Genomic DNA, 26,568 nt, shown 5'->3' with positions numbered 1-26,568 from the left:
GCTTTCTCCCCTTGCCACCCATTTTCACAAAATACGTGCCCTGGGCCGCTCTGAAATCACAGCAACTGGATATGATACCACCCTTTGCACATGCTCTTTGAGCTCCAGCTTCATGGTGGGCTTTAATAATCATGTCCCGTTAGGAGAGGTGAACATGCAGGAGGATTGCCCTGCAAATAGAATTAATGCCGGTGCCATGCAGGATGTGGCAGCCCTGCTATGTCCATGGGACACTGGATAATGTCTGAGGTCACACACTGCTGAGGTCACCCCAACATCTCTGAACAGCAGCCTGCCCCTTTTGGTGTTTACCGCACGACTAGAGATGATATTTGGAGGACTGGAAATATATCCAGTTGCAGTAAAGAAATGCCAAGCCTCACATTAGGAAGCAACCCAGTTAATCACTACCACCACCACAAAAAAAAAGAATCTTTTTTGTAGGAATTAAGGATTTAAATCAGCAAGGGAGTAAACAGCATGGTGGCCAGCTAGCGTGGGGTGCCAAGCTTCCATGATCCCAAGTACAAATGCTTATTGCATTTGCAAACGCTTAGCAGCAGGGGCTGGGAGCTGTTGGCAAAGAGGGGCCAGGAGGGCCAGCGAAAGGTCCGTGTTTCAGATCTGCAGATTAATTTTATTAGTTACAGTCAGGCAGTTTTCATCCCATGCAGAATCTGAAGTCTTTAAGTTGTTTTCGTAAGAATGAGACGAACTGACAGTTTGAATGGCAGTTGAAAAGTCTATAGTGGATTAGCCAACTAAGACAAGCATGTGTTTTGCTGCTTATTAAAAGGACCAGCCAGCCATGCCCTTGATTTAACCCACCACGTCCCGCAGGAGCCTTTCCCCAGCAGCAGTAGTATAGGTGCTGCTGCTCCCACCTCTCCACTTGCTGCAGCTTCTCACAGAAGATCGTATCCTGACCCATGGTAGGTATTATGGGACCATCAGTAAAGTTGCTGTGATAACCACAGACGTTACCAGCCTTACAGAGGGACACTAATCCTAAGGTAGGCTCTCTGGAGTACTCCTCTTGTTGAGTGAGTGCACCGAGACCTGCGTTATCAACCTGCAATGGACCAGTTGGATGTTTACAACCTACTGAGTTCTTCCTGGCGTTTCACCGCATCAGGTGTCAGTGCTGGGAATGGTCTTGGAGCCGTTCGGGTGGGAGAATCCCCACTGCGCACCCAGAGGTGGGCAACGGGAAGGTTTGGTCATGCACCTTCTCTCCCCTGTGGAGTGTATGGCAGAAGCGGTGGTGAATAGTGAGAACAGAAAGAAAGAAACCCCGCAGCGTGTTTATTTTCTTTGTGTGTTTGTGATGGATATAATTTTATATCTATCAGTGGAAAATCCTCCTTGCAATTCAGTTGTCAATGGATCAAGGCCTCTTTTTTTCAGGCACTATAACAGCTCTCTGTATTGTGTGGTGATTAAAATCCTACTGTTTAATGAGCTTAGTTGTAAAATGAAATTGATTATAAAAAAAAAACTTTATTATTGCCTTCTTGAGTGCTGTGCTAATCTTTTTTTTTTTTATTCTTCTCACTGCTGTAAGCATTACTTGAAACAGGAAATCATAAATACTGATGTAGAAATTCATATGTCCCAGTGCACCTGTATTCCAGCCCCAGCAGAAAGCCCTGATATGGCAAAATAATGTTTATTGGCCCATTTCACCCACTGGATGCAGGTGGAATGGCTTTTTTCTTGCCTGCAGTAAGACTGCATGAACTGCCACAGCTTGAGCTGGAAAGCCAAGCCCTGTAGCTGTGAATGGCATGAAACCGAGCCTTTGTAAGTATCTTTAATATGCAGCACTTTTGTTTTTACAGTTCCAGATGCCGCTCCTTCCGGCGTATCGGTGGATATTGTGAACAGCACGCTGGTCAAAGTCTTCTGGTTTGGAATACCAAGGGACAGAGTTCGTGGACATTTAAGAGGCTATAAGGTTACAAATTTCTCTTTAAATATTTGTATATAGTTGAATAAACTACTAAATGAATCCCAGATCAAGGATAGATTGCAATCTCCCATTTCTGGGAAGATGACAGAAATCAATATCGCGTTCAGCCCCATACAACATAATTTGCTATAGAAATACCGATCTCGATGCAGGTCAGTTGGTGGAAAACAAAAAGCATGCTGGATGGAAAAAGGCATCACCCAGAGAAACACTTCCTAACATTTGTAGGAGACAGAAACTATGGGATGATTCCTGGTCTAGAGCCCTTCAGTGAATTCCGCTTAACTGTTTTGGCTTACAACGCCAAAGGAGATGGCCCGGAAAGCTCCCCCGTTGTGTTTGAAACTCCAGAAGGAGGTAAGACAAAATGAGCATATGGGGTGGAGGGGCATAAATAGAAATTGTCCATGTAACAAGGTGAGTTGATTTCCTTATTTAAAGTGATTGTAAAATCTACAATATTCATAAAACTCTTCACTAGAAATGGGAACTGTAGGTGTTGAGCTAAACTATATCCTCATTTAACAAGTGTATGTCGAGACAGACCTGTTCAATCTTCTTCTCTAAAAGCTAATCCCTGTATCTTGCAGTTCCCGAACAACCACGTTTTCTAAGGATCCTGAACTTTGACAAGGACTCAGTCACTCTGTCGTGGGGACTTCCCAAGAAAGCAAATGGCCACCTTACTGGCTACATTTTGCAATACCAGATAAGTATGTGCTTGTTTTACTTCGATTTTAGAATTTAAGCATTATTAGTTAAAAAGAAAAAAAGAAAAACAAAACAAAAAAAAGGGTTTATATGTGCAGTTCTTTAAAACAGAGGCTGATGAGAAGGGCTGTTTCTGAGATCCCTGTAACAACCATAGCGTCAGAACGGTGTGTTTTGATCTGCGATGTGTGCACAGCCTGCTAGAGGGCAGGCTAAAGTCATCTTCCAGAGCAAAAAGTTTCCCATACAGTTTTCTGATGTAAGCTCACATTGCTGCCAGGCCCTATTCCACATTTATAGACTAATTCAATTATTTCATATTTGCAAATTATACCTAACGTAGTGGTTAAGAAGACCCATAAATTGTAGGTGCATTTTCCTGAAGTGAAAGTCATTCAATGCAAAATAATTTGTAATGAGAGAACTTTAGCCACATTTGTTCAGATCTCCACTTTATGTCAGTGAGCACCTCCTCCCTGTAGAATGCCTCAGCAGAAATGCAGACAACTACCACCTGAGTCATGTTATTGAGCAATCACACTGAGAAACAACTAAATACCAGGGCTATTTCTTTCTTTCTTGTCTGTGAAAGAACTGAGTAGCTGGGAACAGACTTTGAGCAGATAACCTCAGGCAAGATCCAGTATTGGTCCCAGACTACCACAACACCAGCTGTGAGGCATGGTGACAATTCAGGGTATTTTATATGTACTTTGAGGATGGAACAGGATTAGACTGTGCCCTATTTACAAAAAACATCCCATGTAATTTTCACTTATCTCTGTGTTGTGGTTTAACCCCAGCCAGCAACTAAGCACCACTCACTTCCCCTGACCCAGTGGGATGGGGGAGAGAATCAGGAGGAAAAAGGTAAAACTCGTGGGTTGAGATAAGAACAGTTTAATAGAACAGAAAGGAAGAAACTAATAATGATAACAATAACAATAATAAAATGACAATACTAATAAAAGGTTTGGAACATACAAAACAAGTGATGCACAATGCAATTGCTCACCACTTGCCGACCAATGCCCAGTCAGTTCCCAAGCAGCGATCCCTCCCAGGCCAACTCCTGCCCTGGTTTATATACTGGACATGACATCACATGGTATGGAATACCCCTTTGGCCAGTTTGGGTCAGCTGCCCTGGCTGTGTCCCCTCCCAACTTCTTGTGCCCCTCCAGCCTTCTTGCTGCCTGGGCATGAGAAGCTGAAAAATCCTTGACTTGGTATAAACACTACTTGGCAACAAGTGAAAACATCCGTGTGTTATCAACATTCTTCTCATACTGAACCCAAAACTGTACCAGCTATCAGGAAGAAAGTTAACTCTATCCTAGCTGAAACCAGGCCACGCTGCTGATAACAGACCTGCCCGGTTGCCTTTGCAATCAGGGGCTGGGGGCTGAATCTTCCCTTTGGTTTTGGTGCCTATGGGCAGAGAGTGGATCTATCTATTTAGGTGGTTTGTGAGTGGCAACCCCTCCTTCAGCTGCCAGCTCTGCCAAGGCAGAGGGGAGCAAAGCAGGACAACCATCTGTTAACTTGCTTGCAAAAGTTTGCAGATGTTTGGAAGCAAAGCAAGAAGCAATTTATATATATTTAATGATCTAGGAGACAGTAATTTTTACCTCCCACTCAGTACATGCATATCTAGAATCAGAGAGCTTTTTAAGAACAGTAATAGCTCACTGAGTAATTGGGAGATTGACATGGACGAGATAAATCCCATTTAAATACTTGGCAGGGAGGTGAGATACGTTTATTCAGGCTTCATCCTTCCTACTTACTGCAGAGTGCCTCCTTTGCAGGAGCCTTCATGACACTTTTCATGTTCGTAGCCTTTAGCTGCTGGATCTGATTCAACTGCCTTTTCTCTTTCAGTAAACGAAACGCATGAAATCGGACCTCTGAACGATGTCAGCGTAACCAACCGCTCCACGCTCAGCTGGAGGCTTTCAGGTCTCAGCTCCAGTACCAAGTACAAATTCTATGTGAAGGCTTGTACAGTCAAAGGCTGTGGGAAGCCGGTCACAGAAGAAGGACTAACGATGGCTCAAGGGAGTAAGTTAATAGGCAATATGTTTTTATGCGGAGAAGCTCTAACAATAATGGAAAAATCTATTGAGAATATTCCAGGCTTGACATTTCCTTTGTAATTAGAAGAAGTAAATTTGTTTTTCTTTCCATGAGAACAATCAATGAACTTTTTAATGTAGCCATGCAGCTCTTCAGAAATGTAGCGCTTATCTGTTTCATTTTGCTGTACAGCACTGTTTCTATTCCCACCTATCAACTCTTTAAGCCGTACTAGAATAAGTGAATTGCATTTAGTCATGAAGAAAAAAATTGAAGATCTAGATAATCTGTCCTCAGTAATATTATAAAAACAAATTTTGTCCTTGCATGAAGACGCGGGACTGCCAGAAACATTAGGGGCAGGTATTTGACACGGAAAATCCAGATGAACATAAAGTTGACTGCAGTGCATTTGATCCATTATTTTATTATTATTTTATCAGAGACTGGAAGTGAGCATTTGTGTGCCACTTATACCCTATCCTAAACCACTGATGTTCAGTGATGTTCAGTGATTTAAAGGAAAATTGCAAGCACTATATGGTAGCTCATCTTTCACATTCAGCTGAAATGAAATAAAATGTACTGTGCTCAGCAAGTCTGAAAACTCCACAATACTGAGGAACAAGTCCTTGCTATTAATCAGAAACCATTGCTGTGCGCTTACCACAGGGAAGGAGAAGGAGAATGTGATAAGCAAAAGAGTCCTGGCTTCATCATTTTTAGCGATGATAACAGTGTGGAACAATGTTGATATAAAAGAGAAAAATGGTCCTTGTTGCACAACATCCTATTGGACTTCTAAGTTGCAGAATCTCTTCAGTTACTGGTAAAACAAGTAAAAAGTACTTTAAACTCATCACGTCCCAGTTCAGGATCCAGCCATGAACTATCATCCGCTTTCTCAAGTAGGGACACTCCTTCTCAACTGCCTTGTAGCTTCCAGTCTCACTGTAGTATACGGGTACTCACGTAGTAGTAACTATGAATCTATCAGCAGGGTTTAAAATTTATTCTTCATTAAGGAAAGTAAAAGATCCTTTATTTTTTTCTTTCCCTGAGCTAAAAAATACACAATATCACCTCATTAGTTACCTTTTCTGGCCTTCATTGGGCAGGGAGAATAATGTGTTTTGGCCACTTGAAAGTCTGTAACTTCTTTGAATAACCTTGTCAGGTTTTTTGAAATGCTTCCCTGCCTGATATGCTTAAATGGATGATAATCTTGCCATTCATTTTGTTCTCATTCTCTTCTTTCCTAAGATTTTGTTTCAGCAGAGGCAACAACTGATTCTTGTGAAATGCTTGTAGAACAGAGTAGTATAATTAATAAAAGCCGCAAGGGTCCTGTTCTGCAATTAATGTGTGCTCCTTGCTGGTTCTCAAGCCACCCCAAATTAGGACACTGCATCTGTCACTGAGATGCCGCTAGAGTTTTGTGTCATTATTTGCTGGCTAAATTGTTCGGATATTTTTCAACTAAACATGATAGGCTGAAAAAAAATGACTCTCTTCAGTGACTTTCTTGGGGTTTTAAGCTGTGGTATAGAAAGCAAGGCTATTGCTCAAAATTAAAACAATCTCTCTTTTTGAAGAAAGGGAGTGATTTTTAAAGTCAAAGTTTGTAATTTAAAATGACCCACATAAATGACAGATATAAAACATGGTGCCCCCTGAAATGAAACTCCGTGATAGAGCGCTCCAACTTTCTTTGGGTTTTGATTCAGTGATTCTATATCCACTATGTTCTGGTTTTAGTAATAAAAACATAAAGCTCTCATTGTTCATTTTAAGACTTTGAATAGCTTCCACTGCTGTAATATAGCCTTTGCAGGCTGTGCCATGGGTATTTCAGAATTTCACTATACTTTCTGCCAGGGAAGTGGAGATGTTAAGGTGGAAGCTATGGATTCATTCACATTTAATCATTGATATACTCAATCTGCATCACTGCTATTGCTTTCATTTATTTGCAGTTCTCCCTGCTACTATAGTCTGGAATCAGAAAGAAAAGTCATTCTCTTTTTTTAATATGTACATATACGAGTATGCATGTATCACCACTAAAACCAAGTCTGTGTAGGGAAAATTGTTGTGCTTTAAATGATAACTTTGCCAGCCTGCAATTTATGTGCAACCCATTTCCTGAAGATGTGTTTGCAGTGGCATGAATGACTGAATTTAGTAAAAAAGTTTCTCTCAATTAAATGAATATAACTCCCTGGATAGATAAATGGGGAGATCATACACTTTCTCTACAACCGCAACATCTTCCTCTGTGAATGAACCGTTCAGATTCAGATTTTTATCAGGAGTAACACATTGCTTTGAGTTAGCGACACTTTACCAAAAGGTCAATGAGCGGATACTGATAGGAAAAGACCATCGCACGCTCACGTCTGGATTTCTTCATTCTCCGGCGGAGCAGTGCCACTCTCTGTGCTTGTCTGGCAGTGGTGGAGACCGAGCTCTCTGCTCTGCTCTGCAGCACTGCCTCTCTCAGAAGGGGCTGGTGCTATATAATTGCTTAACAGAGGAAAACCACACTTTAATATTTGTCTCTAAGATTAAACGCAGGCCCACTGGAATTAGTGAGAAATAGCAGTAGGCGATATAAAATCTTTTGTTTATAGAATCTTTGCTGCGTGACCCAACACCACTGCCACTGGCAGCTAATACAAAGTCAATGAAATGAAAGGCCTCTTTCTTATGAAAGATCTTAAACATAGCCAAAATAACACAGGTATGAAACGCTGATCGACAACTAAAGATTTTTTATCTGTTGTTGATAAAATACTGTGGACAATCGTGAAAAACCTGGGCAAAAGTATATTGGCATTGTACTGCAAAATAAATAATAGTTTCATTTTTGTGGCTTCATCTTGGTTTCATTCCACAGAAGAAGGTATGCTGTCTTTGGAGAATGAGTTTTATCTCCAATTTTTCATTTTCAGGCAGTATTTCTTAAATGACCTACAAACTAATTAATTTTCCCCTTGACAATGTCAATTTCCCAATGATCATTAACCTCAGAAATGTAACACAAAATAATGTTCTCACATAAGTGAAAAAAATTAATTTAATGTAGCAGTCCTTTTTTAACACAAAGCCTCTTTTCATCTAGTTACCAGTGTTTCTCGAGGATTACTAAACATGTATTACATGTTGAGAATGATTACTGTGTGTCCAGAAATTCAAGCCTTAATGAAAAATTCATCCAGAGGAAGCCGTACAACTGTAGTTTTATTTTCCAGAGAAGCCAGAGAACAGAAGTTCACTACATTTCATTACATTTCAATGGCAATTGGCACATAACTCCCACAGGCTTTTTGAAAATCTTAGCCAGAGGGTACTAACCTTCATGACATGCCATAAGATGAGGAGACTAACCATTTGTTACAAAATATATGGGTTTAGTTCTCTTTTGCCACAGGCACAGTGAAAAAGGAAAAATACAGCTGCCTTAGCCATATGTAACCACTGGTATCGTTACCAGCACCGCCCCCCCCCCCCCCCCCCCCAAATATGCCCTGTTTGCTCACAATCAAAAGAATCTGATGAAATCTTGATGAAAAAGTTCTTTTTCTGTCATTTATGCCACTCCATTCTGCTGCTTTTTCTTTGGCCGGGGGACCCATAGCCCATCAAACCCTGTTGCTAATGATGGGCAATGAACCGTTCTGCCAGCCCTGGTGCTGCACACAGGCTGGACCACGAAAAGGAATATGTGATATATCGCTGTTTCAAACCCCTATCATTTTGAGCAAGAAAAATAGGCGTGTTAAATATAATATGCTAAATATATCAGTCTTGGAGTACTTGAAGCAGATTTGTGATTAACGGTTTATCTTTGCTATTTTTTTTTTGCTTTTTCCTCTTCTACCAGCCTGCCCCAGTGTAGCCAACACAGAGAGCTTAGAAGAGGCAGCAAGAGATGAAGTAAACTATAACCTGTCTTCTTGTCCGAGCTCAGATTTCTCATACAAATGACAATCAGTACAAATAGATGATCACTAATTCACCTATGAATTCTTCTCAATAGACTTTACATACAACAGGCTTACTAATCTCTATAGCTTAAATTATTCCCAATTAAGCACGAATTACCTCCCGCACTAAAAAAGCCCAGAAGATGAGGGATACTTGTGATGCATATTTATACACTTTTAATAGCCAAGCAGCAGGGGAAAATTAATGAAAGTTCAACTTTCCATTTATTGGAGCAGATGTATTTAGACAGGTATGGCTGTAAATTAAGATGTTGCCCACAATTAGTATTTAGCTATTAGACTGCCAGCTTTTTTATATAAGTATGTTTTATAACAGATGTGCTAACTTTTGGAGAACTAGCACTCTTGTAAGTCTTTGGGGGCAGGTTATGTTGTTTTTCCCTTTATACCATAAGCTTCTATAAAAAATGTGTGTTCTGTTGTTCTCATAAATCTTGAAGCCCAGTAGGAATATTGTAAAATTGCAGTTCAGTGTTTAATGTTCATGCGAGTCCCATGGTATGGCTGATAAATAGTGGGGGAAGATGAGAAGTGCTGGTGATATGCCTTTATTACTAATGCTTCTTCTCCCTTATTGTAGATTAAAAACCTAACCCAACTGCTTTCAATTTTCTGAAGCTAATTTCTGCAGCTCACTGACCTTTCAGTCTGTTGAGCTTTTCCTTATCTGTATATCTTTGCTTTTATTTTTCAGGATGCTACACTGCTTTTTCTATTCCAACCACCAAACTTGCCCCACTTAGCAATGCTTTCTCCTCTGTAGACACTATATTGAGTGTGTAACACAGACCAGAAAGAAATCGCGTGGAAAGAAACCTCATAATCACCCATCACTGGACACCTGTACCGAGCTTTAAAGAAAAAAATTTGTTTAGTGTTTTGGGATAGGTGATGTTAAAGAGCCTGGAGAGCCAGTGGTAAATCCCCAGTCCCAGGTCAGGTTGGGCTCAAACCCTCAGTCCAGGACGCGCGTCCCAGCCCCGCGCTGCCCGCTGTGGGGCCGGAGGGGCTGATACAGCTGAGCAGTAACCTGGCAGAAAAGGGTTGTTTTTCAGCCATATCAGTTCCCCCTTTCTGCTTCTGTAAAGAGCCGTCCGTTCAAAAAGAAGAGGCTGGCACGAGCTGGAAATAAATAGGTGGTAGGTACGGACCGGTTACGTTGGTTTAAGGAGATGCACAACGGACCGCAGCCGTGGGCTACCACTGGGCTCAGGGTTAAGCATTTTGCTTACCAGGAATTCAGCAGAAATGCTTCCTAAGGAGACTTGCGTTTTGTACAAATTGGACCACGTGGTTATTGTGTCATGCATAAGTGTTATACGGTATTTAATACACAACAGGTTGAAGGTTCACATTCATACTTGTTACTTTATGGATAGCGTTTCCATTAAATACGGTTTTCTGATGTCTTGATTTTAGAACATGTAATTAAAATATACCTGTGGTATCCTGTTGCTTAATTTGCAGTTTGATTAAGAATTAGAACTCAGTTTCACATACTTCATTTAGCAAAAACTACTGATAGACGGATTAATTTATGCTAATAAGCTGTGCTTCATTATCAGCAACATTTCAGCTGTATGTGCTCTCTCTGGGTCCCAATGGTCTACTTATTTAACTGCTTATTGTAATACATGTATAGTTGCCTTGGAAAACTTATCTTGAACTGCTGCTTTGATTGTGCTTGGATTCATCCTAATCTTTTTTTTTTTTCCTTCAGCTGTCAACTAAGCCTTAATCTCTGAAAGCTTCTTGCTTTGCTTGTTTACTAGTTTAAGTATTAACGAGCATTGTTTTACTGTCAGTGCTAATTGGTCAAGTAGTTTTCAAATTATACTGTGTGCTCAATCCTTAGTTTAGACGACTTTGCATAAAGCAGGCAAATTAGGCAACTGAACACAATTAAAGAGTTGTATTTATTACGTGCAGCCGCCAAAATCTCTCTCCTGCCACCGAGGGCAGGCACGCTCCCGAGTTGTGCCCACTGGGTGACTAAAGAGATCCCCCAGGGCACATGCAGTTCTGCATTTGCTCCTGCGAACGGGCTTTTCGTGTTCAGGCAGTGATTGCTAAGTTCTGTAGATGTCCTTTTTATTGTGATCCACAAATGCTGTTTTAAAAAAGCTTTAATACCCTGCAATCTTAACACAGACAGAAATTAGAGTAGGTGTTTTGCAAATGAAAAGGCTCTAAAACTAGGGCTACTGGAACTTCTCTTCTACCTCTTAATCAAATATTAAGCTCATCAGGAACATTTAAATGCCTGAATATCAATTTAAAAGCAAACTTCAGCTATATCTAAAACAGTGCTTTGTGCAGGCATTGTGGTATTTAAAAGGACATGGAAAATCACTGTCAGGAGAGAAATGAGTACAAATCCCAATGTTAATTTTTTCTGAGAGACATATAAGAATCCATTTCCACATAACAAGCTGTCTGTGCTTCCCTGCTGACTTCAGTTCAATGGGAGAAGCATCAAACCCCAGATTATCTATACAAAGCAAGCCCATTTTCAAGTTGTAATTTTTTTAAGCACGCATTAGTTAAAGCAGATTCATAATCCCCCATCAATATTAACTTTCATCCTGGGAAATGTACCAACCCCTTCATAAACGTCAGGATTACTTCAGTCTGCTGTTTATTTTATCTGATGGAATATTAAAAATCAAATAGGGGGAATGTTTTTTACTTTACTGCCTGCTTTTGAAAATCAGATTACCTGATGACAAATGTTAAAAATCCTTGTATGTCATATTTGTGTGTTATTTACATTATTTGTAACTGTGCATTTCACAGGCCTTTTGTTCAATGAATACCATTAATTAATATGACTTGAATATGTACATTCCATAGGTAAAGGGATCGGCAAGATTTCAGAAGCAGTAAAGCCCACCCAAAAGTTTCACCCCATTGAGGCACTTGAGCCTGGAACTGAATATACAGTTCGTCTAGTGACTAAGAATTGGGTTGATAACAATAGCATTTTTGAAGATGTAATTGAGACAAGGGGGAGAGGTGAGACATGAAACCCTTCAAGGTGATAAAGATTTATTTTGAATGTAAATAAATGTTGAGGTTACATCTTACGTTGTGCAGTGAAAGTGTACCAAAGTCATTATTTTGTTCTGTGATTTTGAAGTTGACCCTTGCAGTTGAATCCCATGGGAGCATAAACGCATCCGTGGTTCTTGGCTGAGTCCTGTGCTTTACTTGATGCACAATAGCCCGGAACAATGACAAACCTTTACAAAACAGTTTTCCCTCCTATGCGATTTTGAAAGGGTAGTGCTGTGATATAATCCATTTTAAGTGTGCCAGTCCAGCGGTTTGCATGTATCAGGTGCACTTTTAACTCTATTTCTTTCGCAAAACTGCTTTTGCATGAGAGGCTTAACAATTCTCTGTTCGGCTTTCCTATTTGGCATTAATCCTTTGAGTCAACTACTCGCTCAGAATTACCTTTCCAAAATGTCTGTACTGTGCCTTGTAGACTGCGCATTGCCCTTAAGTCTAAAAATGTCATGCTCTGGACATAGTTTTGTCTTGCAGTTCTTTAAGTTGAACACAGTAAGTAGTGATAGACCAATTCAGTTAGGATCCAGTGAAGAACGTGTTATGTATGCATGTTATAGTAGGGTGATGACCCTTTCCTCTGATTAATTTTCTTCTCTTTTACTCCTCTTCTGTTTCGCAAAGCCTATGCTGGCATTTACGATGGAATTTCCACCCAGGGGTGGTTTATTGGACTGATGTGTGCCATCGCTTTGCTCACCCTACTGCTGCTAACTATTTGCTTTGTCAGAAGAAATAAAGGAGGAAAATATTCAGGTAAATGGATTTATTGTCCTTTCGCTATGTTCACGTGTTAATAACAAGCATCCTTCAGACTTTTATCTCTGGAGGCTGCAAAGCCACAAGCAGAAACATCCAATTAGGATTTGTAGCTTTTGAGAAATATCCGCAGAATGGATTCTAATGAATATAAGTGAAGCTGTGCTCTCTGGGTGAGATAGTGCTGCGTGCTGGTCAGAGATCTTGCTAAGGCCTTTGATAGTGCTCGGTGAATCTTCCAGTATTTAATCCAGATGTAGAGTCGAGGTCCTTACCAGCTGCACCTCTGAGCTGCCGTTGGCCAGGCTACCTGCTCACTTTCCACCTGATAACTGCTACTGGACATACTAACTGACGTTAACTTCCATGGGTGGCCAAACTGCTTAACAATAGAATAGTTTGCTGAAAGTAATTCTGTCATTTTCAAAGCAGTGAGTAAGGACTGAAGTATAAATATTGAAGTATAAACTTGGTTGCCCAGGGAGGTGGCAGATGCCCCATCCCTGGAAACATTCAAGGTCAGGTTGGATGGGGCTTCAAGCAACCTGGTCGAGTTGAAGATGTCCCTGCCCATGGCAGGGGGGGTGGACTTGGATGATCTTCCAAGGTCCCTTCCAACCCAAACCATTCTATGATTCTATAAACACTTGCTAGCTTTCTTAAAAATTAGGGAACGGCCCCAAAGCCTTGATGGAAACCTGCTGGTTGTGTCCAGCCAGATGTGCAGGGCGAGCTGCTGCCTTTCAGGTTAGGCTGGAGGTGACCACAAGGCAGTTTTCCCGTTGCACCTGCAAAAAGAAAAATCCACGGCGGAACACGGCATACAGATCTGTGCTTTATTTTATTTGTACAGTGAAAGAAAAAGAAGATTTGCATCCAGATCCCGAAGCTCAATCAATAAAAGATGAAATCTTTGGGGAATATAGGTAAATAGGACCTGCTTTAACAAGCGTTTGTGTTTGTTGGGGTTTTGTTTGTTTCCAGATGTCATCATTATTTAGGACATTTTTATAGCATGCAATTAAACGCTATTTTTCATTTTCAAGGCAAACCTCACAGGAGTGGATAATAGTAGGAATATAAAGGTATATCCAGTATACTGAAATCCATCCAGGTTGGGATATAAGTAAATGTTGATGTATCAGTGGTTATTTTTCACTTGTTTTGTGTTTTTTTTTTAATTAGCATTGTATGAATAATGTAAATATATATGATAATTTGGGTTCCTGCTGTAATGTCCATTGAAGTCAATAGAAAGACTTTTATGTCTTCGGTGGGTCTCTGAAACCCAGTCAGGCCCAAATCGTGTAATATGGGGAATATTTGTTTTGTGGAAGAAAACAAAGAGAAGTTTTAAATACAGTAAGAGATGGCAGAAACCCCAACCAGCCTCACTACAGAAGTTTCTGTAGGAGAACTGAAATAACCACTTTGGCTGCTTTAAAATAACTAAAGCTTACGATATTATGTAACTGTGGTATGAAGAAAAATACATCATTATAAGAACCATGCTGGAAAACTGATGTCACTGGCCTTAAGGGCATAAAATTTCTGTTGAAATCCCTCTTATATATACTACATTATTTGTACTGGAATAGGGGTTTTTTTCTGCATAATTTCATCTTTATTTAATTTTTAATGCTTTCTAATGGGACAAATATTTAGAAAGGTAAGAAAGTCCTGAGGTTAATAACTTTGACCCCCTCCTTTCCCCCCAAACTCCAAACTTGTCTTTTTTTATAAATAGAAATGCCATGTGTAGAAAAGTAGCAAATATTTTTACCGTATTGATTATACACGTTAATGATCATATGCTGAAGAGGTAAGATTCAGGTGCATTTCTCTGTCCTTCCCTAGATAATGTTACCAAAGCTTTGACACTGACTTGGCATCAGCAAGGGCCACAACTGAGTAATTACGTACCTAGTTCAGAGGCCTAATTTGGGGTTTTTTTTTGTAATATTTTAATCTATGTTCCCAATCCCCCCACATGTTATATTCAGTTAGGAGAAGTCAGACTGCTTTGGTTCTTCTTCTGTGGTGCCCTTAGGAGGAATGGCCAGTGGAATTTCCCTTTTTTCCTGAATTTTGGTGGTGGGCCTGTCCTTTTTCATGAAATTGCCATTGAGCATAGTCTGCATATGAGCAGATATAGACACTCTGATTCTGCTTTCGTTTTTCCCTGTTCCTCCCCTTCAGCAGAGGGAAACTCTATCAGTTACAGCAAGATAAGATAATAGCAGAACAAATGAAAAAAAGGAAAAAAGCCCCTTTGTTAGTCATCTAAAATGAAAGAAATGCTCACAAAGCAGTGAGATAAAACCTACAGCTGATGCCTCATTCCACAACTTTACATCAGTTCACCCACCCACCTCGAAAGAAAAATGAACTAAATAGGCCCTGAACATTGCCCACTGTTTTGTAAAATGAAAATGTCTTTTTCTGTAAGGTGCCGAAGACTTGACAACAGCACCGATCGCTGGAACGGATCCCTCAAATCCTTTCCAGCATTTCCTTTGCTTTCCCTTTCCCTCTCTGTCCATTCTGCTGTCTGTCCAAGGCAAAAAGGGAAAAAGCAAAACACACGTGTAGTTTTCATTGATGTTTACCTTTTTAACCAATTCCGTTGTTGTCATAATCCCAAAATCAGGTATGTGGGGAATTCAGGTCGGTGTGCATGACCCGTTTGAGGTGCACCAGACCCAGCAGGACTCACGGGGTCGGATCATTCTCCATGTACAACCCCCACAGAAATGTTTCCCTCGCTCTTCCCTCCTGCTGCTTGCTCTCACAATAAAAGAGCAGTTTCCATGCTTGTAATTAAAAGCTAGATTTTTGGAAAGGCGTTTCTTTGTTTTGTAGTGACAGCGATGAAAAGCCGCTGAAAGGCAGCCTCCAGTCAATTAACGGGGACATTAAAGCCACTGAAAGTGCTGATAGTCTGGTAGATTATGGAGAAGGGGAGCATGGGATGTTCAATGAAGATGGTTCATTTATTGGAGCTTATTCTGGATCTAAGGAAAAAGGATCAGTGGAAAGCACTGGGAGTTCTACAGCAACTTTTCCTCTCCACGCCTAAACTATGAGCAAGAATGATTCGTGTTTAATTGTGATATTTATCTTGATTAGTACTCCGCAGTTGCCACATGTGATTGGAAGCAGGTTGCCAATTGAGCCAGTCAGGGACCTGACAGCCAGGTAATACAAAAATAAGTCACTGCCACTAAAAGATGATTTTCCATCCTAATTTCTAGGTGTTTTCTTCTAATTAAAACAAAACAAATAATTTTTTCCTATACAAAACATCTTACTCGGTCTTACCAAAACAGAATTTCTCAGTGTTACATCTGTATACTTAACTGCTACTGCATGTGTTTCTTAGGTTTGGAATATGTTTCTCTGTACAGTATTTTTTTTTCCTCTATGGCTGTTGTCACTTTGTACGTACATTTATATGTAGTATTCCCTCACGTACCGTGGCCTCGGCATTGTAGAGGTTATAACACAACAAGAATATCAAACAAAACCAACAGGTTACTCTGCAGAGTGACACGATGCATCCTACTGAGAAAAATGAGAATAAAAATACTGGAGAAATATATTCTATATATTGTATAATTTTTCATAAAGAAATAAACTCCTTTGCTTATGACACTCTAAAATTATTTTAGTGGTTACAGCTGACTGCAATTACCAATACTTAGAGATGCAACTTTATCCACAGAAAAATTGCTCTTAAAAGACAAAGCTCTGGCCTTGTGGATGAATCTTCTGACCAGTAGCTGGCACTATTTCCTTAAATAAGTTAAGCTGCAGTATCTTTCCTGTGGCAAGGCAAAACAGGGTTCCCATCCACCATCATTAGAAAATATTTTGTTTTCCTGAGTCTCTGCAAGCTGCATTTCTAAGCAAAATGCTTGTTGTCTGTCTCATATCTGTATATTTGTGCGCTAGCATACATTTCATGGAGACGTTGTACATATGATATTAATATTGACACAAGTAAAAATCAGCCTTGTTTTATTTTGAAATGAGACATGTTGCTAGCATGAGTCTGTATAGCTGTGTAGGAATGAATAGAATTGCTTCTCAATATGAGTTTGGACCAGCAAAACTAGTTTTCAGAAGGAGTTGTGTGCATACCAGTCATATACATCTTCCTAGTATCACATAAAATAGACCTACCTGACTTTCAAGAGATCATTTATTTTCAAGCTATTCATTGTTAAATAAACAAAAGCAAAAGCAAAGGGAAAATATTATGGTATAGTTTCTTTTATATTTTCTTTACTGAACACTGGTTTAAATCTGGTCCTTTTCTTTGCCTCTCCAACACTAACTCAGCAAAGCTGTGCAGCACATTTTTTTGGTCTTTTTGTATTGGAATCTTCTGCATTTCTTTAAAAGCATTTGTATTTTTGAATATGCTTATTTGAGTAGAATATCAATATGGCTTCATTTCTTCTTGCGCTTACAAATGACTGTCACTTCAATTATAATAGTTTTTAAATAGTTACTGCAGGAGGAATAGATCCTAAAAGCCATTTTGCATCATGATAGTAATTAGGCAAATATCCCCGATGGCTCCTTCACGGTCTCCATTACTTCAATGGAAGAAAGAGAGGAAGCAAGAATTACTCACACGGTTATGAGTTTCCAGGAAGGGCTACAATTAAGACCCGTTAGTTGCCCACAGAAATGCAGGTTGTTACCAGTAGAAAGGCCACGGTTCGTACCCAGCTCCCCTTATGCTGGGGCTTCTTCCCAGCGCTCATCGATTTTGGAAAGCAGTAAATGGCCTTTGGTGCTCGATGGTTCTGCATATCTGTTCCTCTATTTTTTTTTTTTTTTTTTTTTTTATTGTAGCTTGTAAGGGCCTTTCATATAGTCTCTATTTGGGAAAAGCAAACCCCAAACAGCCAGCCCGAAACCTCCAGTGATGCTGTGTGTATGAGTATAAAAAGATGAGGCAAAAATCACCCCACTCCACGTCAGTGACCCAAGACATTAACTTTTATTATTTATAAAGTTTTATTTTCTGCATTTCACTCAATCCAAGTGCTGAAAAAGTCCAAAGTCTTTTTTTATTTTGGAAAAAAAATCTTGCATAATTGGAGAAAAGTGAAAATTGGCATCTCGTCAACAGAGACATTTCCCACCAGAATCTTTATCCGCTGACTCTCGTATGCTGCAGCCCAAACCCGATAAAGTCTAAGAACCGATTAGGCTCGTGACAACCTTTGTTGCAAGCTTCGGGCTGGTTTTAACGTACGCCCTTTAGGAATCATCCTTACCAGCGCAAGATCAAGTGGCTTTGAAATAGGAAGAAAATCAGGGCTGTACCTGCAGAGCTCTACCAGCCGCAGGGTCACTAACCGGGGCAGAGCTTTGGGCAGACGCGCGTTGGGGAGGCTGGATGCGACCCACTCGCGGACACGGGTGTCCATTTTCTTGTACTTTGGGTGGCCGCGGATCAGCTAGGCTCCTTGTCCCGGCAAACGCTGATGTTAAACAGACACAAATTTCAAATCGTATTAGTGAGTGTCAAATTATCGAATAATGAATATAAATCCCCTGTGCTATCAATTGTTCTGTTGCTGCTAAGGGATGTTTATGACATTTCTGTGATGTGCTACTCATCTGTGCCAGTATGAGTGCTTTTTCTATTAAAATTTTAATTCAGAGCCTTAAATCTTAATGTTGGTGTTTCATGATGCCTTAGGGCCTAAAAATCATACAGTGACAAAAAGATATGCAATGGAATTTGTACAGTGTGCACTGACTTTTGAGGAATATGCCCAATGAATATTAAACAAATGGCTAAAACTCCTGGGGAATCTCACTCACCTGAGCTTTTTTCTCTTTCCCAATAATTTATTTTCCTTTTTTTTCTTCCCTTTGGGGTTTTATTTTCTATTGGAAGGCTACCACTCATACAGTGTACCTTGGAAAGTGCAGGACGCTAATGTTTTTTTAGAGATTTGCTTTCAAAAGTAAACTGACAGAGCAAGCTTAGAGTTTCGCAAGCAGTTTTTTGTCATTGCCAGGAGATGGGCTGCATTTTTTTCTTGGACAGTCTGTTACAGGTGAGAGGAAGTGGAGCCATGTAGGCTGAATAAAAAGTATCACCAACTGTACCGCAGGTCTGAAATAGTACATTAAATCCAATAAATTTTTTTAAAACTCTGGCCAGGAGTGTTTATTAAAATCAGTTGATGGAAATCTGGGGAGATTTCATTAATTAATACCTAGCAGGGAATTTCAGACTGCCTGCTGGGAGAAGGGAGTCAGGGACAGCCAGTTGTGCGAGCATGCAAGCCATGCTGGAGAGGGAATTATTAATTACCCAGCACCGTGGTTCTTAGTTTGGTTACATTTGGTTACGATACGCCATTACATTTTGCTGGCAGTGCAAGTGTGAGAGGGGAAATGACACTTTCAGATTTGATATCTTAGTCAACCCGGGATGCAATTTCATCCAGCAAGGAGGAGGCATTTCCCTGGCCCCTGGAATCCTGGCTTGCGGATTTAAGTAGCTGCCTCTGGAACAAGAGAGGGATGGATGTTTCTCAAAAAGTCATGCAGTTATGGCTGTGCATAAGATTAAGCAAATAAAACCAGCTCTTCCCAACTATATGGGAAGCCCCGGTATGTGTTAGCTCCCATGCAAGTGAGCCGTTTGCATTCACAGAGCAGCGTACCTTTGATTTGATATAGATTGTAACCTCAGACCTAAGTTTTTATTTTTAAATATATATATATATATATATATATATATATATATAAAATGTAATTGCACAATCAAGAATTTGTAGGAATGGCTCCAGCTTCAGTCTCTGGCAAAATCTGGGGGCCCAGTCTCAAGAAATCCTCACTTGCGCTTGACTCTGCTCTTCAGCAAGGATAACAGCACAGGACTGGCTATCGAAGCCCTTCTGGGGCTGGATCTTTAGGAAGAGCAGAATTAGGAACTAAATCAGAAAATGACTTTCCCCTCTGGATAAAAATGTGTGTATGCATAATAAATTAAGAAAACCTTCTTTGTAACTTACATTTTAAATGGATCTGATCAGCATATCATTTAATGTTTTATGATATTTGTTCTGTTCTGTTCTTATTACACAAATTTTAATGAGTTGCTCTTTTTCTGATAACTACTTCCATTGACTGAATGGGTCAGATCCCATGCATGAGAGGTTTTAACAAAAGTTTTCAGGCCGATCTTATTTTTGAGATGAAAACAAATACTAGCACAATCTTTCTATATAAAAAGGTGGGGTTTTCTAGCAGTAATTCCATATGCAGTTTTGTAAGCTAAAGTTAGAGTAACATTCACTGATCCTTGTGCGCTTCTGAAAGGAAATCTCATTATAATTTTTTATAGTCTTTTTTTTTGCAAATGAGTGGTAAATTTAGATTATTTTATGTACCTGTAAGAACAGATATAAAGCAAGGAAATTCTTCGTGGCAAGAGAATTTCCTTTGTTTGACAATGGATCAAGCCCTCAGCTGCATCTCTGTTAATGTTTAGTATTTCAAAATAAGACGTATAAACCGTGTTGGAGTACCAGTACATGTTTACATTGCAGCTCCGTATCTTTCATGTAAAAGTCTCAAGTGATCTGCACTGATTTGTTTGGTTTTCAGGCAGGAACCAGTAGGTGGGTTTGAGCCAAAGCATATTGTCTGTTTTGTTTTTTGTTATTATTACTTTAAACAAGATACTTTGTAATTTCATGAGAAAAGATCAAAGCAAATGTGGTGTCGCTGTTCCAATGTTACTTTTTGAGCTAAATGTTAGTGTGCATTTATTAAAGTTTAGAGAAACGTGTTGTACTGTAGTTGCTGTTTGTATCATGCATATGTGCACGTATGGTTTTAAAAGATATTTTCATTTTACATGAAATACAACTTTGCTAATAAAAGTTTGACTTGATGTAATCTTCAAAAGCCTTAGCCGTAATCAGCAAGTTTCTCTTTTGTTTTGGTCTGGGGGTTTTTTGTTGTTGTTTTTTTTTTTTTCTCCTGATACCATTTCTTTGCTGGGAATCTGTTTTAACTGCCATTCATAGCCCTCTCTAGCTTGTGGTCTACGGTGGGTTTTCTTGGCCCCACACCAAGGTCGAGCTGCCCTTGGGTTTGGCTGGGACTGCTGGACACCACGGACAACCAACCACCTAGAGCTGATCTACGGCAAAGCAGGGATGAACCTGAATGGCAAACACCTTGAATTCAAATACCTCATTTATTTCATGGTATGATCATCTCCTGGATCAAACTATCATCTTATATAACATTAGCATCTCTAACATGCTTTATATACTCTCTGTCGGATAACTTCACATAACCGTGGCATGTGAAATACCTGCAAAAATAACATTATCCAGTATTAAAATACACTTAGCCATGAAATGGAAGAAAAAAGCTCAACATACCAGGCATGAATGGAGGTGAAAAGAGCAGATCCAGTTATAGGTGGTAGAATACAGCTATAAAGATTAGCAGGGTGAATTTCTACTCTTCTTCATTAAAGATCACCAGAATAATGGTGATTTTATAAATATCCAGGCACCTGGAAACCCAGTAATACTCCTTCTTTTCTTATTATCCCTTAGGGAAAACTCCACTTACGCTAAGAGTCTGAAATCTATATGTATTCATTATACAGAAATATAACAAATGTTCTTTATTTGCCAAGGAAAATAGGAAAAGAGCAAAGTACCTTAGTTCTTTTGTTACTGAGTATTAAAATGGTCATCCTGTCTTCCCCCTCTACCCCCCCCTAATATTCAGTGTTACATGATTTTGTTCTCTATTTCTACTCTGCCTGTCCATGGAGAGAGGTTAAGCAGGCAGGACCCGCGCGATGCACACAGGTACACCCATCTGATACCTGAAACAGCAAAACTACCGCTACCGAGGACTCATTAAAAGTCAGCAGACAAATCCATGGCAGCTGACATTGCTGGGAAAAAAAAAACATATTTTTTTTTTTTTTAAAAAAAGGTATTTAACAGAAATTTGAAAGATCTAAGCAGCGCTTAAGTGTGAGACAAATTGCTCACACAGAGAATAATCCCTGGCTTCCAACCCTGGTGTGGTCTCTGTGCTATTGTAAGAGTGTTTCACTCAGTGAAAGAAATGCTTTTGTACATTCTATTTTCTCATGTTTTTAGCTACTTCACTTTAGCAGGAAGGTTTCAGGACTTTTTTAATGCATTCTTTACCTGCAAAAACTCCTGAGTACGTTCAGTGCAAATGCAGAAACAAGTAGGACTGTGCTAACTAGCATTCACCTTTCAGGAAGGCATCAAGGGCATCCCAAGTTTTTTTTTATTATTCTTCATATTCTGGAATAATAAGATTTACACTTTTCTCAATAATGTAATGGAGAGGAAAAAGTCTTACAATCATGTGCTTCACTGGAGTGAGAATAAAAGGTGCCGCTGCCACCGTCAGGTGCATGGGAGGCAGATCCCAGCTCACCGCATCCCACAACCTTTGCTGACACCCAGCTGACAAATCCCTGAGCACAGGTTTAAGGAGAAAGTATGCGACCAATACACCTTTATTTGATATTTTGCTTTTAATACCAAGTTGGCATTATTGGCACTATTCTGGGGGCAGAGCATTATTTCTAATGTTCAAACATTTCATTCTGTTCTTCAGTATTACAACGAAATGTCATGGCTTTTGGACTTTTACCACCTGTTAATAAGCTTGAAATGCAGAGAAGTCAGTCAGTCACCCGGTGGGAAATACCAGCAGTCTCACTTGTTGGAAATGCGTAAGCTCTGCAGATTTATAAGCCTTATTTAACAAGACCTGTGCGTTGTTTTTGCCATGCTGGAGGCCCTGGTGGCCTCACTGAGGCCACATCCCTCTTTGATGTGGCTAAACCTGCAGAGCAGAGCTGTCCCACTCTGTCGCTGCCTGGAGATCTGAGTATTTCTGGAAAAAAAGGCTCTGTCCCGGTGCCTGGCCACACAGTGCCCAGCTGGCAATACCTGCTGCGCTGCTTCCTTTTGCAGAGCATCTCTGTAAGCACAGGAGATGTCCCTGCCTGGCTGCAGGACAAGTTGCAATTAAAAAACAAAAAAACATATTGCCTGTAGAGTTTGTACTCCTATGCTGCATATCCAAAGCTCAGCCTGGGGGTTGCAGCACGGTCCTCCCCATTTGCTTGGGCCATCAGGGCAGGAACATGTCAAAACAGAATACATGCAGCTGTATGTTTTGTTTGGGTTTTTGGTTGTGTTTTTTTTTCCTTTGACAGCCCAGTCTTGTTTTGGAGTTCCACGGCTTCATGTTGGAATACTTCTTCAGCATGTTTACAGTATTCTCACTGCAGACAGCAGCACTTGGCCAGAATAAGAACTGGCTCATTTTCAATTGCTCTTCCTGAAGGAAATGACATACAGGTGGTACTTCTTTACTAATTACCCCGTTAACAAATCAGTAGCCTTTCCTTCCAATCTGAGATGTAGTTACCTTTATGACTGCAAAGTGTTTTCATCGCCTCTTGATGGATGAGCAAGCGTTGCAGCGGTGTTACAGCCCGTCGCGTGGGACAGGAGCGGGAGGTAAGGCTGGGCATGGAGCTGCAGAAAAGCCCCACGGCTGTGGGGAGGTGACCCAGACACCCAGGTTAGAGCACACCAGTGCTGGGAAAATGGGTTTGTTCCTGTTTTTTACCTGGAAGAGCAAGGTGGGAAGGTCAGGAGACCTTGCTGGGGAGATTCACAGGGCTGTGACCCCTACCAAAGGGCTTTTCCCATGCTACGTGCTGTGGGGTTTTCCCCTTTCTCCTGGCTGGGTGATGCGGCTGATCTGTGTTTCTTCTGAAACAGGGTTTGTTGTTATCCCTGAAGTAGCAGGGCTGCCTCTCCTGCACAGACTTTGTGGTTTTTTTTCGTCTTCCTCCTGACTTTCTATCAGGATCTGTCTATATTGATCCCTCAACTCCCCAGTCCCTGGGCTTGGAAAACTTCCAGCCTGTTTGTATCGGTGCTATATTGGAGCTTCTTCCTCACCATGTGTTTTTCTCGCCGCCTGTAACCTCCCTCATCTCTTCAGGGTGGAAAATGTGCTCCACTTATAGCTGCACCTGGGATTTTGAAACTGCTGTGGGTCAAGATGTCTGAATTGTTTCAGACTTTTTTTTTTAGTGTTTGTGGGGTTTTTTCATTTTTTTTAAAGTTTAAAAAAAAGTTTAAAACTTTTTTTTTTTAAGCTTAAAAAAAAAAGATGAGATTAACCTGCAGGTTTTAAGACTCCATGTAATAAATACTTATTTCTGGGAGGGGAGAGGAGAGACTCAAAGGGGAGCATGACCTGGGCAGGAGCCCGGGGAGCGCTTGGTTGGGTACCCGGCTCTCACTGGAAAGCAGAGGGCTGAAGACACAACAATTTGGCCAAAAGGGTTCCAGCTTGCCTTTCCAGGTGATGCAAAGATCTGTACAGGTGCTGAGGTCCTCACCAGTGTGTTACTGGTGTGGAGACCTTCCTGAGCCCAGTCCTGGTGCAGGATTCCAGCCGGGAATGACTCGCGTCGCTTCTGCCACGCTGTGTGTCTGCAGGTGGTTGGACACCTGGTAATTGAGATTACGTATATTTTGAAGCGAGTTCCTTTTTATGATTGCTTATTAAATAATTAAAAGCACAAATGCGGTTTCTAATAAAAATAAGCTTACCGTGTAAGAGGGATGTTATCCTTTACGACTTCAGGCAGTCATTGTTCTGAGCATTTATTTTCCTCTAAGAGGCAATTTACACAAAACATGCATACAAAAAAAGTACTGGGCTATTTAGACTGACAGTGGAGTAGCAACTTCCAATAGAGCAGGAGTTCTGGTTAATTATTTACAATTTAAAAAAAGAGTACATTTGTCCAAACGCAGCATGAAACCAAGAGGCCACTAAGTAAATAAATTTACATAAAGTGCAGTGAAATCAGGTCATTTGACACACTAATTCATCCAATGTAAAAAAACTTAAAAAAAGAAGTTCTTGAGGCAAAAATAATTGTTGCAAAGAGTAGTGTCAGCAAAGGGATCTGACAGTGGCAACGACAAGCAGAGAGGGAGAGTAATTTTGGAACAGGTCTTGAGGAGCATTGCAAGGTAGAGCGGGGGAAAGCATCATGGCAGATTATTAAAGCCACTTGTTTTCATTGTTTCTTCGTCAGGAGTAATTTAAGTGATTTTTGTTTTAAATCTGGGGGGGAGGAAATTATTTACTGAAAATGTTTGTTTTATTTCATTTCCCATAACCGTCACTTGTTGAGGATTTTAATTTTTCTTGATATGTTTCTTGAAAAATTTTTACTAAAAAAAAACCCTGACCAAAAACTGTTTACTTTTTTTTTTAAATTGCATTTTTTATTGAGTCCAAGTGTGCAGATTATCTAATTCTTAGTGGTGTCATGGCTGCTATTACAATGCCTCTTAGCTACTGTGTTTTACCCATTTTTCTGGCTTTTTCTGCATGTAGTTAGTGCTGAGCTCTGCTAGGCTGAGCAGTACTGCCGCTCTCCTGCGCAGGGATTCATTCTCCCAGGGCAGCAGGGGCTCCGTGGGTTTACCTGATTCTGACTTTTCTGAACCTCCCTGGACTGCAGATTTGTGAATAACAGGGAGATCTTAACTGTTCTGTTTTCAGATTGTTTCAATAGGGAAAAATATAATACAGTCCACCTCAAGGAAGAAAGGACATCAAGCTCCATCTGTGACTTACTGAGAATTTTAGATTTCAGATTATTTCATTTTATTTTATTTTATTTTTAAAGAAATGGTTACAGCAAAACCCAACTCACCAACCTTGTGGACCTTTGAAAGCGTGCACCCATGAACCGAAAGGTTCATAAAGCCCCGGGGAATGGAAGAAGAGCATGCTAATTCTTTAAATATGCAGGATTGTGACTCTGTAGCTGACTCTGACTTTCAAAATTGAGAGTTTAAATGTCTGTGTGAGAAGCCCGTATTTTGACTAATTTTCACAAACCTCATAAAAATATGCATTTCTCAGTCCTGTTATTTATGAGTTTAAATTTGTCTACATCTATCCTTGCCGAATGTTCTGAACATTAAAATTTTCTCACATCTGCAATTTAAGTTTCCAGCTAAGGAACGGAAACTTTAAACTCAACTGGCTCTTTTCATCAGCCTGTTATCAGCGCCCATTGTATTTTCAGGTTTCTGTCAGTTTGACAAGACATAGCTGAATCCGTTTCTTCTTATAATCAAGATAATAACTACTAAAAATTGATGGATTTTGCTGCAGTTGAAAATGCAGACTAATTCTTGCCATAATTATCAAGTCTTTAAATGGTAATTGCACACTGTTACCATCTATCTGCTGTCAAATTTATTTCAGTAATTGACCTCCTAGTCCAGGAATTAGAGACAGCCTTTGATTATTGGTTCAATTAGTCTTAAAGCATCATGTCTCTTTTTTTTTTTCTTTTTTTAAGGTATTTTAGTTATCCAGCCAGTCAAAGAAAGTACCAAGAAGGTTGCTAAATATTTCCCTTTATGGCTTTCTATCAGTACTTGCTATACCTCATTTTAACTGGTGTATGTATAGATAAATTGAAGAGGGTTTTTATGAGAAAGTATTGACTGGCTTTGTGCTTTTTCTTCAACCTTTAGTGACATTTTTCTTGGGCAAGGAAATGGGCTTTACTGCAGTGGCATAGCCTATAGCTATTTTCTGACAAAAGACAGCACGTTGGCTACTTCGGAGCGGTGGGTGGGCTGCTCCGTCCCCAGCGCTCCCCAGCCCAGCTGCTCCCATCGAGGCTGGGGCACTGCTCCAAGCAGGATTTTGGTTTCCTTCCAGGAAAAAAAAAAGAAAAAAATAAAAAATCAAAACCAAAAAAACCCCCCAACCCCCTCCAAAAAACCCCAAACAAACAAGGAGTCAGGTATAGGTCCCATAGACTCTGTTGTATGCGCTTTCAAATAT

At 40.2% G+C, this 26,568-nt stretch overlaps 1 protein-coding gene across 10 annotated transcripts in view; it reads left to right on the top strand.

Annotated features, from left to right (window-relative positions):
* Positions 1–20,553, top strand: part of CHL1 (cell adhesion molecule L1 like) — a 141,161-nt gene extending 120,608 nt beyond the window's left edge. For 7 of the 10 annotated variants that reach the window (XM_069811822.1, XM_069811819.1, XM_069811821.1 and 4 more), the window contains 8 exons: positions 1,842–1,957; positions 2,125–2,329; positions 2,563–2,685; positions 4,568–4,747; positions 11,626–11,787; positions 12,469–12,600; positions 13,457–13,529; positions 15,466–20,553. In XM_069811822.1, the coding sequence (XP_069667923.1) occupies positions 1,842–1,957; positions 2,125–2,329; positions 2,563–2,685; positions 4,568–4,747; positions 11,626–11,787; positions 12,469–12,600; positions 13,457–13,529; positions 15,466–15,682 (1,208 nt within the window). In that variant the 3' untranslated portion in view covers positions 15,683–20,553. The remainder of the gene's footprint in view (positions 1–1,841; positions 1,958–2,124; positions 2,330–2,562; positions 2,686–4,567; positions 4,748–11,625; positions 11,788–12,468; positions 12,601–13,456; positions 13,530–15,465) is intronic. The other 3 variants (XM_069811826.1, XM_069811825.1, XM_069811827.1) reach the window with 3 other exon arrangements.
* The last annotated feature ends 6,015 nt before the right edge of the window (positions 20,554–26,568 follow it).

The sequence above is a fragment of the Haliaeetus albicilla genome, chromosome 24 (genome assembly GCF_947461875.1).
Source record: "Haliaeetus albicilla chromosome 24, bHalAlb1.1, whole genome shotgun sequence".
Classification (NCBI taxonomy): domain Eukaryota; kingdom Metazoa; phylum Chordata; class Aves; order Accipitriformes; family Accipitridae; genus Haliaeetus; species Haliaeetus albicilla.
This window is presented reverse-complemented; position numbering and strand designations above follow the sequence as displayed.